Source organism: Phragmites australis, chromosome 11 (assembly GCF_958298935.1).
Source record: "Phragmites australis chromosome 11, lpPhrAust1.1, whole genome shotgun sequence".
NCBI lineage: Eukaryota > Viridiplantae > Streptophyta > Magnoliopsida > Poales > Poaceae > Phragmites > Phragmites australis.
The window spans coordinates 31,061,867-31,076,194 of record NC_084931.1 but is presented as its reverse complement, the minus strand read 5'-3'; the positions used below and the strand labels follow the sequence as shown (position 1 = coordinate 31,076,194).

Genomic DNA, 14,328 nt, shown 5'->3' with positions numbered 1-14,328 from the left:
CTTCATTATATTATTTTCTATATTAGTTATTGATAAATATAAATCATACAATAGATAATATTATAATCATATAATAAAAAGAGTGGTAAAATAAATTTACTAAACTAATAATACATAAAAGACTCCGTAAAAACTCGCGAGCAACAAGTTTCACATCACTAGAGGGCACAATATGATCAACACATGACATGTCACTTCACAGGCAACTCGGATATAGACACAAGCAAGACTTGTCGGCGGAAGTAAAATCCGGATATTCCTCTGAAATTATAAGCAATTATGAGTACAGACATACTCAGCAAGTACCAACTTTTATTCTGCATCAAGGGATATAAATACATGCATATGTTATTGATAAAGGCACAACTATAAGTTTAACTTTGCAGAAATGTCAAGTTTTCACATGCAAGATTTTATTTTCTTAAGACGAGTTTTGTGAAAAATATCATTATTAACCAGAGGGATTCGATAGAGGTGAAAGGTCATGAGGGCCCAATTTTTAATATTACTGCACACTTCGTCTACAACAATCCACGGCATACTGCCAACGAGCACATCTTGCCTACTCACACTCCAAGAAAACTCCTTCTCCTCCTTCTCGCGCGAGGAAGGAGACAAGGTAGGGGTGGGGGTGCTGTGCGCGCGTGAGGAAGACAAATGCGCGTTGGGCTAGGCTGGGAGAGAGGGAAAGGGAGAAGCTGACCGGAGGGAGCTGGTGCGAGAGAGAGAAAATGATGGCGGGAGAAAAGGGATGGGCCGCAAGAGAGATCGGCCCAAGAGAGAGAGGGGGGAATGAGTTGGCCCGGAGAGAAATAAGATTTTTCTTTTTATGAATTCTTGATTTTTAGGGATTTGGGGATGTTACCGTATGGTTTTTTAGTGGCTATGCTATTTAGTAATCACACATGGAATTAATAATATTACGAAGGAGGTTAAAAAATTTTACAGGAAAGGTGGAGACGAAAACTGACGACGTCTAGGGGATTGTGGTTGGAAAATGAATGTGCGATCTCTGTTTTTTTAAGGAAATGTGCGCATAGGATTATAACGAGCAACTTAATGATTTTGATATGTGCAAATTGAGAAAATCTTTGGTGCAAACTAGCAAATAGGTGCAAGCATACAAATAATGAATGACGCTCATCTGATTCTCATCCGAAGGTTGTGGTTGATTCTATCATCTCACCAGTGAATGGGTTATTTCGTGATGTTTCATAACCGCACGAGGGTTTTCTGCAAATCAACCCCTTTCACTAGAGTAATGGTGAGATCAATCGTAACCCTCTGATATGGATCGGACAGACCATATTCATTATTTGTATGTTTGCACATATTTACTTGTTTTGCATCAAAAAATTTCACATGCAATTTATGTGGCGAGCAAATTGAGGGATAATTAATTGGACATAGATGGAATGAAATAATAATGTATCAATACTTTTTAATACCGAGAACGCCTATTAATTGCAGTTTTCAAATTGATTGGAGGTTTTCAAACAATTAAGAGGTAAAAATATAGGGGATCGTTCGGATCTGTCAGAACTTGTCTATTAGATGTACAGAAGATGCAATTCTATTGTAGAATTACACGTGATCTTCAACATATCGGAACGAACATCTTGATTTTGTATAATGGTGAATGAGGGGAAATCTTTGGTGCAAACAAGTAAATGGGTGCAAACGTACAAACAACGAATGACATCCGCTCAATTCTTATTCGAATGATGCAGTTGATCTCACCATCCTACTAGTGGAAGTGTTGATTTGAAAAATCCCCTATGCGATCACAAAATATCACGAAATAGCCTTTCCACTTATGGGATGATGGGATCAACCGTAGTCTTCGGATAGTGATTGGACAGACGACATTTACTGTTTGCACTCATTTACTTATTTGAACTAAATATTTCCCCGTTGAACGATGGTTACATCTCACTAAAAATGTTATAGTAAGGTTAAATGAATGTTGTAGCCAGATTTGCTTCCATTCGAGAACTATTGGAGTTGGCGGCACTCCTAGGCTTCCAAGTTCCTGTGCCTTGTTAATTTTATCTCTCTAGACTCTATTTACCTTAGGTACTGCAGTATCCTATTTGGAATCAAGTTCTTCACTCACAAATAAGACGACATGTTTTGTTGTGCTGGTTTTAATGCCATGACAAAGTGCGGGGATTGGTAGATAAGAATTTGGGTATGGAATTAGCACTAACAAAGAGAACGATTATGCAAGACAGGTAGGTAAAGTATATTTTACCACATGAGGTCATATCGCTTAATCAATTGAAGTGTCTACTGGGTCAATACATGAGCATGTTATCATTCGCTCCAAAGCAAAGAAAAACAGAACATCTAATCCACACAAAGGTATTGCATGTATCTCAGTTTCTACATATCAAGAACTATATGCTTACTAATCGGATATAAAATGACGGAAATAACAAAGCACTTGGCATCTCTATATGGGTCAATTATAATATGTTGTAGATCTGAACACCCGAGTTGCTGTGGTGTAGTGGTTATCACGTCAGTCTTACACACTGAAGGTCTCCAGTTCGATCCTGGGCAGCAACAGTTTTTCTTTCCATTTTTTTTGTCCCGCTTTTTGTTTGATTCCCACTGGCGCGTCACGGGCTCACGGCGCAGGCGACATCATCCCACACCCATTTCAGTGCTGCATCCGTATCGACCACCGGAGAAGCAGCTCGGTCTCTCTGCAAAACGGACCTGGCTTTTGGTGCGACCGTGCGCCAGCAAGCGAAAACAGATGGCGAACTGCCATCGCGTCGGTAGGTAGGAACCCCACCCCCACAGACTCGCACGCTCCAGACTCCGCAGAGCGCAGAGTGAGGGATCCACCGTTCCACGCGAGTCCTTTCTTCTTCGTAGGCGGCGTCGCGGCGATGAGCGGAGGCGGGGGGCGGGCGCGGCAGAACGCAATGCGGTCAGGGCTGGTGGTGTTGGGCGCCGTGGCTTTCGGCTACCTCTCCTTCCGCATCGGGTTCAAGCCCTACCTCGACCGCGCCCAGGAGGCCATGGACTCCTCCGCCACCGTCACCGCGACGGACGACTCCGGCGACGACCGCCTCGAGGGCGGTGCCAACCTCGCGCCGTCCAAGGACCCGGCCGTCGTGCTCAGCGACTGAGACGCGGATAGCGGGAATCGGCTGTTTCGTGGCGCGTGTGGTTGTGCCATTTTGACGAACACCTTGTACGCAGATGTTGCTTCAACTGTTTCGGCACCCCCAAAAGTTTCACATTGTCATCTGTGCTTGATGCCCGTATAAAGCTTTTCCTACTGAACTTTTCCTACTGTTTTCAAACTGATCTGTGCTTGATGCCCGTATAAAGCTTGCTGCTTGTTGGATGTGCATGGGGAAGAACTCGCCTTGAACTGTGTTAGTGTTGGATGATATGACAGAGAAAAGAATGCATGATTGTGCTGTCAATTGTAGGATGCGATCATGTGAAGGTGCAAAGGAAATTTTACATTAGATGGTTTTAGAAGGTAGTATCAAAGCAAATGTGTGGTGTAAGTGTGTGCACGTCTACGAGTTATACTACTGTTTTCTTTTAAAAAGGATAAAGCTATAAAAGCAACTCTAATAGTACATTAATATTTAATCCTCTAAATTATCTTATGTATTATCATCTATAAAGATTCCTTCTTTATATTATTTCACCACTCTAATAACACATTCATGTTTCACTCTTTATATTCTCTCATTTTATAATAGTATTCTATAACTAGATCCCACCACTTATCTCTCTCTCCTCAAACTATCCCCTTTCGCTGCTCTAGTCCATCTGTCGCTCCCTATGTTTGATTCCATCAAAATTGAGCTAAATCGTCCAAGTTCCATTTAGATTCGAACAAATCAACGCATCACCTTCCTCGCCCCCCCCCCCCCCCTAAATCAGGCTTGAAATCGACATCCATGAGCCAAATTCCACGCTTCTCCAATATGGCAATGAGCTCGTCGAGCAGGCCGAGCTTGGAAATGGCGAGCTCCTCCTCGTCCCCCTGGAACCCCTCCCTCGCTACCACCTCAACCCCCTCATTGTCGTTGCTCCCTCCTCGTTCTCATCGTCGCTCTCGACCTGGAGCTACTTGAAGGCGTGCTCGCTGAGCATGGAGCTAGGTGAGCCACTTGAAGGTGTGCTCGTTGAGCACAAAGCTGGGCGAGGCCACCATGGCCGACGCCGCCACCCACCCGCACCGTTGAAACGTTTAGTGGCGAAAAGCAGCGGCACAGAAAAGCGTGGCCAAGGTGGAGCTGGAGGCAGAGGGCGGGGAGCATGAGGAGGGATGTCGACGAGCTTCATCGTTGTCGATCTGCGCTGGTGGTTCATCGTCGCCGTTGCTCTGGATGATGTCACAAGCGCACGAGGGAGAAGACAGGTGGAAAATGACGTGAGGAGAGAGGCACGCCACATTTGGCATGCGGGAGGCCGAGGATGGAGCGCACGTTAAAATGGTGGGTCTAATGGAGGGGCTATTAGAGATGTATTTTTTAGCATTTTGGTGTGTGGAACGGATGACGGGTGGAATGGTGTAGCTGTTGGAGATGCTTAAAACATGCTTATCACGCTTGCTTGGGATTTTATATTTGCTTGTTATCTATGCCCTTTGCGATGGAGGAAGCTTTCAGACTGCAAAGAGTAACCTTATAATTGTGTGAATGAAGGGCATGGCTCCGTGACTCTGTCCTCTAGCCAAGTTTGTGGCTCTGATAATCTGTTCGCACTGTGGTGCTATTGTCTGAATCAAGAAGAAATTTCAATTGTGTATTGCTGAAAATGGGGCGCTAAACTCTTTTCCCTAGAGCACTGGGCGTGTGTTCTAATAGTTCAAAACTAGAAATGAATTGTTGCAATAGTCCGATTGTAATTTGGAATGTTTGACTCCATAGGTTCATAAATCTATGACAATTTAGAATTTGAGTGGTCAATTTCTTGATTTTTTTTATGAGGTTTAACGTTCACTGTTGGTACATGCAAAACTACTTGTATTTGTATCTTTACCATCATAGTACATGAAACTCGATGAAAGTTACATATTGGAGATTATGTATTGTCAAGAAAAATGTTATTATTCTTTTAACTGATGTGGCGAAGATTGAATGTATTACATGCAATCTGCAGGACTTTAACACAGAGAAAAATGGAGAATGGTCATACAAAACACAAAGGCATGAGATCCTTCCTCACCCTAATGTTGCTAAAACAATCGTATGAATTGAGCTATTCCATAGAATTTTAGGAGTTCAAACCCTTGTTCCAAAGAAGGGCACATCATGTATTATTATTTGCGTTAAACACTTAAATATGATTTAGCATGCACCCCGTTATGATTCCCAATTCGTCAAACCCCTATCAGGCAAGCCCAAAAGGGGGGGGGGGATCGGGTTGGTTGGATTCTGTTAATCTCTCACTTCATTTCACTGGCCCTTCAACCAGATGGCGTGCGACCGACATGGCTTCTTCTTGTCATGGCCGGCTTGCCAGCCTTGCCTTTCCTCTTCTTCTTGCATTGTCTTCCCCCTGCATATCTTTCTCACACAATGAATTGACAAGGGGAAAGTTCTGCAGCACAAGGAATCAAACCAGATGAGATCAATTTGGATCAAAGGAACCACGATGAAATATGTCTCGAAACCGAAAGATCAGAAAATATCCTTGGCGCACTGCACCTTCCTAGCCTCTCCTGGTACGCTCATGCTTCTTCTCCCTAGTCTCGGCCCCTATTCCCCTCCTCCTTCCAGATGAAATCATCCTGCTCCCATCTCCATCTAGATGCCACGAGGGCATGATGATGCACTGCACATCGGTGAGGCGGCCCGACGTGGCAACACCATCAGCAAGAACTCGCGCGCGGCAACTCCTCAGTCGGGCCTGGGCGGCAAGGAGGATCATGCCAGTTTTCAGGAGGCGGCTGGGCGTCGACTCATGCTACAACATTCAGAATCGAATTTCAAGAGATAATGTACATGTAAACTTTGAAATTTCAGGAGGTACCTTACAAGTACACATGCCAATTTTCCTTTTTTTTAATAAAAAGGGAACATCTTTTCTGACATACAAGCCATTTTCATAACAGAAGCCCCTGAAAATCAGCATGGATATTAAATGTATATAATTAATCTTTAATATCATCTTCTGTTATCACATATATAATAGCATCTGTCATGTACTAAATATTGCCAGATAGTAGTAAGAGTCTCCTAGCAAGTATTCCCTTCTGTAGTTCTAGAAGAGATAAAAGTTTATATAAGATCCCACAAGAATCTCCCAACAAACATGGGAGGATTCACTTGGAGCAATATTTTTAGGTATTTTTTTAGGCAATGCAGGTAGAGAAAATCAAAGGAAACTTGAAGAGTTCAGGAATAGAAGTTGTCTTCCACATTTCCTACTGCCTAGAAAAATCAGCATGGAAGGCTTCATATGTGACATGCCCTCAAACAACAGTCACCGATAAACAAGATTGCATTTTTTATATATACAAAAGGAGCACAAGAGCGCGCACTGAATTTGTCGTGCACCTTTTGTATCACCATACTTGCTTATGCTATCTATACAACATTCCATGCAAAGAGAGGATTAAGATATAATCACATAATTATAAACAAGTTGATCAACCCTATGCTGTAGGGGTTTACAAACAAGTTCTAAAAGTTTGGTTTGCACCACTAAGATTTTAAAGGTTCCTAACAGAATAGCAGAGCAGTTGTATCAGGTGAATAATTTTCTGTGACATGATCAACTATTTATACTGACAAAATACATGCTATACATACTGTTGAATTCCTTTACAAACTGTTGCAGCCTTCTCCCAGTATTCTAACGAGGAATAAACTTTGAAAACCTGAATTGTCCTAATCTAAAAAAATGGATATGTTCACAATGGATAATCCGAAAGCCAGGCAAAGGTTCAGTGGTATGTGCTATCAGTAGTTTGCATCGTGTATGTAAGTGTTAATAACAAAGAGTGCTGAATGTGCTGCCACATGTAGTGCACAAAGGTTGTGTGATTACCTGCCCAAGATGAATCACACGCCAAGTGCAAGATTTTAGTCGGATTTAAGTGCATGGAGTACTTCTGGAGAGGGGCAAGCGCCCGGGCCACGCACTGTCACATACGCCTTTGGGCCATAGAGCCATAGTGGAGCAGTGGCGGCATCCTAGCAGTGGCACGGTTGACGATCGATGCAGGTGAGATGTCTCCGTGCTGCTGTTGTTCTTGAGCACCGGGGACTGGGATGGCCTGAAGAAGAAAGCAAATGTGTAAGCAATCAACTGAGGCATAGTTCTTTCACTGGGTATTTCCGTCGAGCACCTATCCTGCATCTCTTATATACCTGCCCCCTCCTATATCAGGGTTGATCTGCAGGCACAACAATGGTGTGGATTCGAGTTCAAGGGGAATTGATGATAGCTAAAATTGGAAACTCAGCAAGGAGGAGAATCAAATCGGCTTATAGTATGTTCGACGACGAACGCGATGGTGTAGAGCAGGGACTTGAGGTGCTCGGCCAACACCAGCTGCGCAGGAATTACCATGATGCTGGTCTTGCCGATCTGACAATCGCTAAGCAGGCTGACCTTGAGGCTGACGGCATCTGAGGTGGCGTCGGCATCGCCGTCTTCGCCCCTAGCAACCGGGGATAGCACTGCCCCTCCGGCGACGCCGCCGTGTGCAAACTGACCGAGCCGGCGGTACCGCCCGCCGCCGCTGCACCCGTTGCAGTCCCTCACGGGGCGGAGCAGACGCGCCCAGCGTAGGTCGAGCCTCAGGACGATGACGGGGAGGGAGGAAGAGAGCGAAGGCGACGAGGTTCCCACCGCTGAAGTAGGCGGCGAGCTCAACCCCAAGGAGGAGCACGAAGACGACGAGGAAGGCCTCAATAAAGGAGCACACCACGGGGCTATCGCCGGTCACAACAAGTTGACGCGTGTGGAGGCGGCCGTGCGCTCGGAGGACGGCGATGACCTGGCGACAGTTTCCAATAGAGGACATGGTGGGGAAGGGGGTTTCAGATCGATCCAACTGGAGAATGGATATGGGGGAAGGAGGACGGGGCGGGTGGTTGGGGAAGGCGGACGAGGGCGGCCGAGGTGGGTGAGGAGGGAGGATGAAGGGATAAGGCCGATTTTGGGCGGCAGACAGTTGTTGCCGCCGTGCTGCCAACACGCAATCTCTCCGGCGGAGGGGTTGGCATTGGACTCGACGATCGAGGGCTACGCGAGGTTGGCGACGGAGGGGCTGGCGTTCACGTCGGCGATCGAGGTTGGTGTGGGTGCGCGAGGCCAGCGCAGAACGGCGATCGAGGTCGTCCCGATGGCGGAGGAGCGGAGAAATCGGGAGGCAGACCGGGGGGGGGGGGGGGGCGGAGAACGCGGGATGGAAACGACAGCTCCGGGAGCGGAGAAATCGGGAGGCAGACCGCGGGGTGCAGATCACGGACGGAGGCACGAGGGAAGGATTTTTACAAACATTTTAAGTAGTGCTAAATGTTGATGAGAATTTTAATTAGTGCTAAATGTTGATGAGAATTTTAAGTAGTGCAGAATTTTGAACTTCCTTACCTTTCGTACTTTTTTATCAGCCTAAACGCAAATTCTTTCTTGGTCACCAGTGGCCCGGCTGCCTGCTCCAGGGCCCCAACTGATCCGATCCTATTGATCCGCGTGTGCAGCCGGCACCCGCCCCTGACCTACCTGCTCCCCGCGTGTGTCAAGCAATCTGACGCCCAATGCACCAGCGGCATGCCCGTCCGCTCCCCGTATAGCCGTGGGGATAGGACTTGGGAGTACAGCCCAACCCGCGCCCACTGCCCCGCCACTGACCCCACGGCACATAGCCTGTGGCCCTGTGGGCGCCATCCGGCCGCGGTTGCGCTGCGACTGCGCCCGCGCTGCCGTGCCGAATCCAGACGGCGCCATACCACCGGCACGCCGGCACCACTCCCCTAGTCGAGTAGTCGCTCCTCTTACCAGTCATCACGAAGTTTAGGGGGGCAAAATGTAGTCAATCTCTGAGAATCCACTCAACTCCCTCAACGTGAAATGGGTCGGCCCCAAACCTCAATGAACAGAATTGAATATTGATTTGCGCTGTTATTTACAACAACAATGAAGAATAACTATGAACAAATTTCGGCGGGGAAAAACTACAAGCCCCTGCCCCTTATGGAATCAGCTGACAGTCCAGTAACACGCTGTGTAAGTGAGACAGTCCAGGAGCCTACGTCACATAACACCCATTCCCCCAGCGACGGGTTTCGGAAGACGCCTTCGCGAGCTCGATTTCTTCTCCTTTTTCCGCCTCACGGAAGGCTTCTTTGATGGGGGAGTTTTCCTGCTACCTGGCCTAAGTTTTCGAGATGGTTGGTCGGTCGCTGGAGGGGGCTTCCTACCAGACGCAATCATTTGCTCCAGTAGCTCCCTGTGGTATGCCTGGTGCAATGCCAACAGCAGAAAAAGATACTTGTAAGCTTAACATGTGCGGCCAGTAGTAGTGCACCCAAAATAAAGGCGACTTGATCATTAGTTGAGTTGTGCACCAAAAAAGTGCTTGAGGACCAAAAACCATAACAGATTATAGATCAGCTGCAATACCTGAACGACGAAGTTGCGCCTTTCACAGTCCAGGAACATTTCAGGCATCCAGCCAACTTTAGACCTTATTTTGTCCCGGACAGTGCTGAAACTTATTTGATCCCTGGAGGTGAAACGGTCAACTTCATTGAACCATAGACATGTGAAGAGATTTGTAATGGGGATGTGTTCTCTGATGATCACACATCCTTCAGGGACATCTGCATGCAATGCAAAAGGGACAAGATTAAGATTCCAGAGCGAAACTGAAGTTCTATTACCATAATCTGGTGAGATCACTGACCACTTGTGATAGGAAGCTTAGCAGGAGAATATTGTGTTAGGCCCTCATTTCTGTAAAACTCTATTTGGTAATCAATTGACGCATTGTCATATTTTCCAGCAGCTTTATTAGCTTCTGCTTCTTCAAACACATCAAAGCGTTTGTAATGCCGAGAGATCGCAAAAGTAGTATTTTTCCTCCAGAGAAATCTAATTGGTAGAATTAGCAGCAGATTAAACAATATCATCGACAGGAGCCCACCGGCTGAATTTTCATACAATAGTAAAATAATTGTGGTACTAAAATGATGAAATACAAACACAACTGCTAAACTAAGAAAGGGGATATCATTAAAAAATCCAAGAAAACTTTTGACGATTTTGTGCAGTCTAAATCCACCAAAGATACAAATCTGTTGTAACCAGTTCACTACAGTAACGGCATGTTGTGGTTGTAAGAAAAAAATTACGATGTCAGAGTGCAGGGCAGCCCACAAACTTATTTGGTTTTCTCCAATTTGACAAAATCGAAGATCTTTACCAGAGTTTCTCCTTAAGGATACAACCATCAAGAAATAGCACATAACAAACAAAGCTTTCTTTACACCAAACATACCTCTCAAGCAGGAGATAGGGATCCACAACAAGCTGAAGTTTTGCATCTATCCAAACTGAAAATCTCACATTTGGAAATAGCCTATGGAGCAGAAGTTTTGGAATCTGCACAAAAGAAGGCATTTGTTCATTCCATGATAAGAACAGTATACAGATGAGGAGGTAACCATGCCATTGTCCATATCAAATACATTTACTTCTATTTAACTACTACTAAGTCACTGAAGCTAAAATTTCTTTAGAAGAATTTTCAGATAGACATCTGAAGGTAATCATGATGATAAATGGCCTCAAGTACTGTTCCCTATTTGAAATAAATTAAGGTTTTAGGAGCTAAGGGAAGGCAAAAGAGCATCCAATGAAATTATGTTAAATACGCCAGCATACATTTAGTTTTTATGAGACACAAAAGATGGATAGCTCAAGAGCATATTTTGCGAAGTTTGCAAAGCATACTGACCGTATCCCTTTATCCATTTTCTTTGTTCACGGAGTGAACATTTAAGCATTTAACTCCCAAATTTCTCATGATGTATTAATCTATGGTTATATTAAATACCTAGTGCCACTAATATATAATTTATATAGCCAATGTATAATGTCAGCAACTTTCTACTTGCCAATGAGCCTGTGGAGTCCAGTAAATGACAGCATTGTAGTTCCTTCACTTCTAAAATAAGTTTCATATGCTTAGATTAGATGCTCCGTCAGATATGAGGTTGATGTTCATTAGGGAAAAATGACGGAATCTACCGTTTTTTGTTGCTTCCTAATAACGGTGCTGACAATTAGAAGCACATATCACAATGATGAAACATTGACAGTTATAGCAATTCATAAGAAAGGCACCTTTCCCGTACGCCTTGGGTCTTCATAAGGGAGGTTTCGGACAATCACTAGCCTCCATAGTCCAACTTTATTATCATTGTGCAGAGAACTAGAATTCTTGACATAAGCCTCTGTTTCTTCATCCACAAACATATAAAAACATGCATTGGCCTTTGAAAATTCACTTATGTTTCTCGGGTGTTGAATCATATCATAATTCCCTGGGCAATGGGATAAAATGGTGAGCCGATAATTTATTTTGCAGCCACAGCTAAGACATTTTTTAGACGGACATAGCTAAGACTATTAGTCAACAGTGCTATTACCGAAAATAGCAGAAGCTACAACTAGCTCACGACATTGCTCCATTTCCAGCAGATCATCATCCTTGATATCAAACCCAGTACCTTGGCCAGGCTTATTTCCTCTAACAAAGCTGATAAAAAAATAACATAAACCATTTACTTTAGTATTCACATTCCAAACAACTTTATTTTTTTGGAGAAGTGTGGATCTAGTCTGGACAAGGAGATGCATGTAACCTACCCACAGTGGACAGCCATTGATTCATTGATGTCAAAAGATTTACTTCTCTGCTCCAGAGATGGATGTCCTCCAAATCCAGAGCTCTGATTTGATAAATTTGCAGTGATACTGTCTTCAGATACATAATTTAGGTTCTTTAGGACAGGCGATGGTGAAGCCTGTAGAGGCATCAGAGCAAATGCTTGATCTACAGAGACATAGCAAACAGGACATGCTACAGGTGGAAATGAGAACAGATCATATGATCAGTGACATGTTAGACATAAAATAATTTGCAATGCTACAAGAAAGATGCAAAGAACAAATCTTACGTCGGGGTCCAGTGCGTTTCTTATCAACCAGGGGAGGAGGAACTGAGAAACCTTCACAAGGATGTGTGAAGTTTGCATATGAAAGATGAAGCCAATTTGGACGCTCAACTTTGTTGACAACACTGGTGGAGTATTGGTCTCCAGACATCATTAGAGGTCGTGTTGTGCTAGGATACACTGACTTTTGTATGGCATTTGGGACTTCATAATTATTCACAATGCTAATTGAGTTACTGTCATCTGAAACAAGTTATAAAGAAACCGTCAGTGACCATACTTTCTAACAACAAAGCACATTCTAATATAAAACATTTATTCGACACTTCATGGGGATAATAGACGTTTTAGTAGTCCCTAACATTAACCAAAGCATACAACAAGAGCAACAAAATGGTCATTGATGATTTGGATCAGCATACAAGTTTCATGTTGGGTTATCCCAATTAATGATAAAAAATGATTAGTAGAGGTCATGCAAGATATGCACCACAGAGCTCAGCTCAGCCCTGTAATCTGAAAAATATTTTTGTTTAAGAAAAATCATCTGAAATATTGGAGAGCGCAATTCCATCAAACCATTCGAACCACTTCCATATGCATCGGCACCATGATATACACATTGCCTGACCCAAAATATATGTAACACTACTGAGAGACCAGGTCGCCGTCTACAGCCCAACTATCCACATCGACACAGGAGTACAACGTGAGAAGGGGGCAGAGGGAGCACGTAACTGGTCCAAGCATTTGGCAGCATATTCTACGAGGAGTATGCACACACTCCTCATTTTCAGTGTTTACACCATCTCAATTCTCTATTTGAAATTTTGTAAACGCCAACTGCATGACCGAACACACTACAAAGCTATCCAAAAGGCGCCCATTTCGCTACGAGCAGGGAACGAGAGAGTGAAGCGCACGCAGCGACAGGGCTAGCAACGGGTGGGAGGCAAGCAAGCGGGAGCAGAGGGATCGACAAGTGGACCTTTGACGATGGCGAAGAGGGAGCAGAACACGGCGGCAGATGCGACGGCGAGCAGCAGCAGCACGCCGGCCCTGCGCCGGCCGACCAGCCGCAGCGCGCGGTGGAGCAGCTGCAGCCGCTCCTTCTCCCCGCGGCACGCCCACCCCCTGGCTCCCGCCTTCCTCGCCCCGCAGACGCCGCCGCTGCCCGCGGTGGAAGCGAGGGAGCCGTAGCTCCCGGACCGCAGACCCAGCGACGACGCCGAGCCGGTCATCACCGGCGCCCCCCTCTCATCCCGATCCCCAGATCGAGGCCCACGCCTACCCGAGGCGCGGGATCCGCGCCGCGAGCGCGAGATTTGCTGACGGCAGCCGCAGGGGGGGGGGGGGTCAGATCAGACGGGAGAGGGAGCCGATGCGGATACTTAACGCGCGGGCGGGCGGGACGCGTGGGATCAGAGCCAGAGGTGGGTAGGGGTTAGAAGCCCGGCGCGGCGGGGGCGGGCGGCGACGTGATTTGCCAGTTCGGAATTGGAGCCGAGGCGAGGAGGGTAGGTGCGCCGGCCTGCGCGAGCATGCGAGGGAGGTGACGCGATTTGGTTTAGCGCGTGGTGAGGTGAGACGAAACGAGCCGGGACGACGACGCCTGCGCCTGCACGGACTTGGGGACGGTTCCTACCGCGCGCTCGGCTCGCGCTGGCTTCCTTGTCTGCTCCGCCCGCCTCGCCCGCCTCGCCCTCGCGCGTGAAGCGCGCCCACTAGACTAGTGACTGGATAGGCGGGCGGTTAAAGGAGCTTGGGGTAAACACGGCCGCCGATCGATGTGGACTTCGGCGAGATAACGACGCCCCGCCGGATCTGAGGCTTAATTTTCTCGTGAGACGACGGATCAACCGTCGACGGGACGAGAGGGAAGGGTCGGCGCCATGCACGTTACCCTTTTACACGTACGTGCAGTACGACAGCCTACCTCCTCTTTAGTTAAAGCATGATGATTCTTAGTCAGAGACGGAGCTAGTCCTGGCTCAAAACTCGGACCGTGTCCAGACTCCAGAGCCGAACGCGGGCTATAACCGGTGGTTCATAGAAGCTACAGAAAAATAAAGGTAGAAAAGGGAACACGAACTAGGTCATAGCTCTAGGTGCCTCAGTGGAAGCTTCGCTTATGTTTTTAGCACGTATTTTT

The 14,328-nt window shown here is 46.1% G+C and overlaps 2 protein-coding genes, 1 long non-coding RNA gene and 1 other non-coding gene across 5 annotated transcripts; 2 read left to right on the top strand and 2 right to left on the bottom strand.

Annotated features, from left to right (window-relative positions):
* The first annotated feature begins 2,498 nt into the window (after positions 1 to 2,498).
* On the top strand, positions 2,499 to 2,571 carry TRNAV-UAC (transfer RNA valine (anticodon UAC)). Its single transcript has one exon. It is a non-coding gene; the product is annotated as a tRNA-Val (tRNA).
* A 97-nt stretch (positions 2,572 to 2,668) lies between these two features.
* Positions 2,669 to 3,364, top strand: LOC133885211 (uncharacterized). Its single transcript, XM_062324885.1, has 2 exons — positions 2,669 to 2,790; positions 2,887 to 3,364. Exon 2 carries the CDS (start codon positions 2,901 to 2,903, stop codon positions 3,141 to 3,143), a length of 243 nt encoding a protein of 80 aa, XP_062180869.1. The 5' UTR covers positions 2,669 to 2,790; positions 2,887 to 2,900; the 3' UTR covers positions 3,144 to 3,364.
* A 1,855-nt stretch (positions 3,365 to 5,219) lies between these two features.
* Positions 5,220 to 7,701, bottom strand: LOC133884718 (uncharacterized). 2 transcript variants are annotated; one of them, XR_009903161.1, is made up of 4 exons: positions 7,359 to 7,701; positions 7,036 to 7,264; positions 5,691 to 6,103; positions 5,220 to 5,583 (listed from the first exon to the last, which is right to left on the bottom strand). It is a non-coding gene; the product is annotated as an uncharacterized LOC133884718 (long non-coding RNA). The 2 variants fall into 2 exon arrangements; XR_009903162.1 differs by having other exon boundaries at positions 5,691 to 5,949.
* A 1,383-nt stretch (positions 7,702 to 9,084) lies between these two features.
* LOC133884717 (probable hexosyltransferase MUCI70) lies at positions 9,085 to 13,868 on the bottom strand. The gene is made up of 9 exons (XM_062324231.1): positions 13,165 to 13,868; positions 12,180 to 12,419; positions 11,869 to 12,082; positions 11,649 to 11,758; positions 11,344 to 11,543; positions 10,496 to 10,599; positions 9,902 to 10,089; positions 9,619 to 9,818; positions 9,085 to 9,456 (listed from the first exon to the last, which is right to left on the bottom strand). The coding sequence occupies exons 1-9, from the start codon at positions 13,415 to 13,417 to the stop codon at positions 9,250 to 9,252; spliced, it is 1,716 nt and encodes a 571-aa protein (XP_062180215.1). The 5' UTR covers positions 13,418 to 13,868; the 3' UTR covers positions 9,085 to 9,249.
* Positions 13,869 to 14,328: the final 460 nt, after the last annotated feature.

What these genes read in the sequence shown, in the direction of transcription:
- LOC133884717 (XM_062324231.1), bottom strand. Translation starts at nt 13,417, where the DNA reads ATGACCGGCTCGGCGTCGTCGCTGGGTCTGCGGTCCGGGAGCTACGGC. An exon ending in GAAACGCACTGGACCCCGAC is followed by an intron (nt 12,083 to 12,179) that starts GTAAGATTTGTT and finishes TTCCACCTGTAG; the next exon opens with CATGTCCTGTTTGCTATGTC. An exon ending in GGCGCAACTTCGTCGTTCAG is followed by an intron (nt 9,457 to 9,618) that starts GTATTGCAGCTG and finishes GCATTGCACCAG; the next exon opens with GCATACCACAGGGAGCTACT.
- LOC133885211 (XM_062324885.1), top strand. Translation starts at nt 2,901, where the DNA reads ATGAGCGGAGGCGGGGGGCGGGCGCGGCAGAACGCAATGCGGTCAGGG.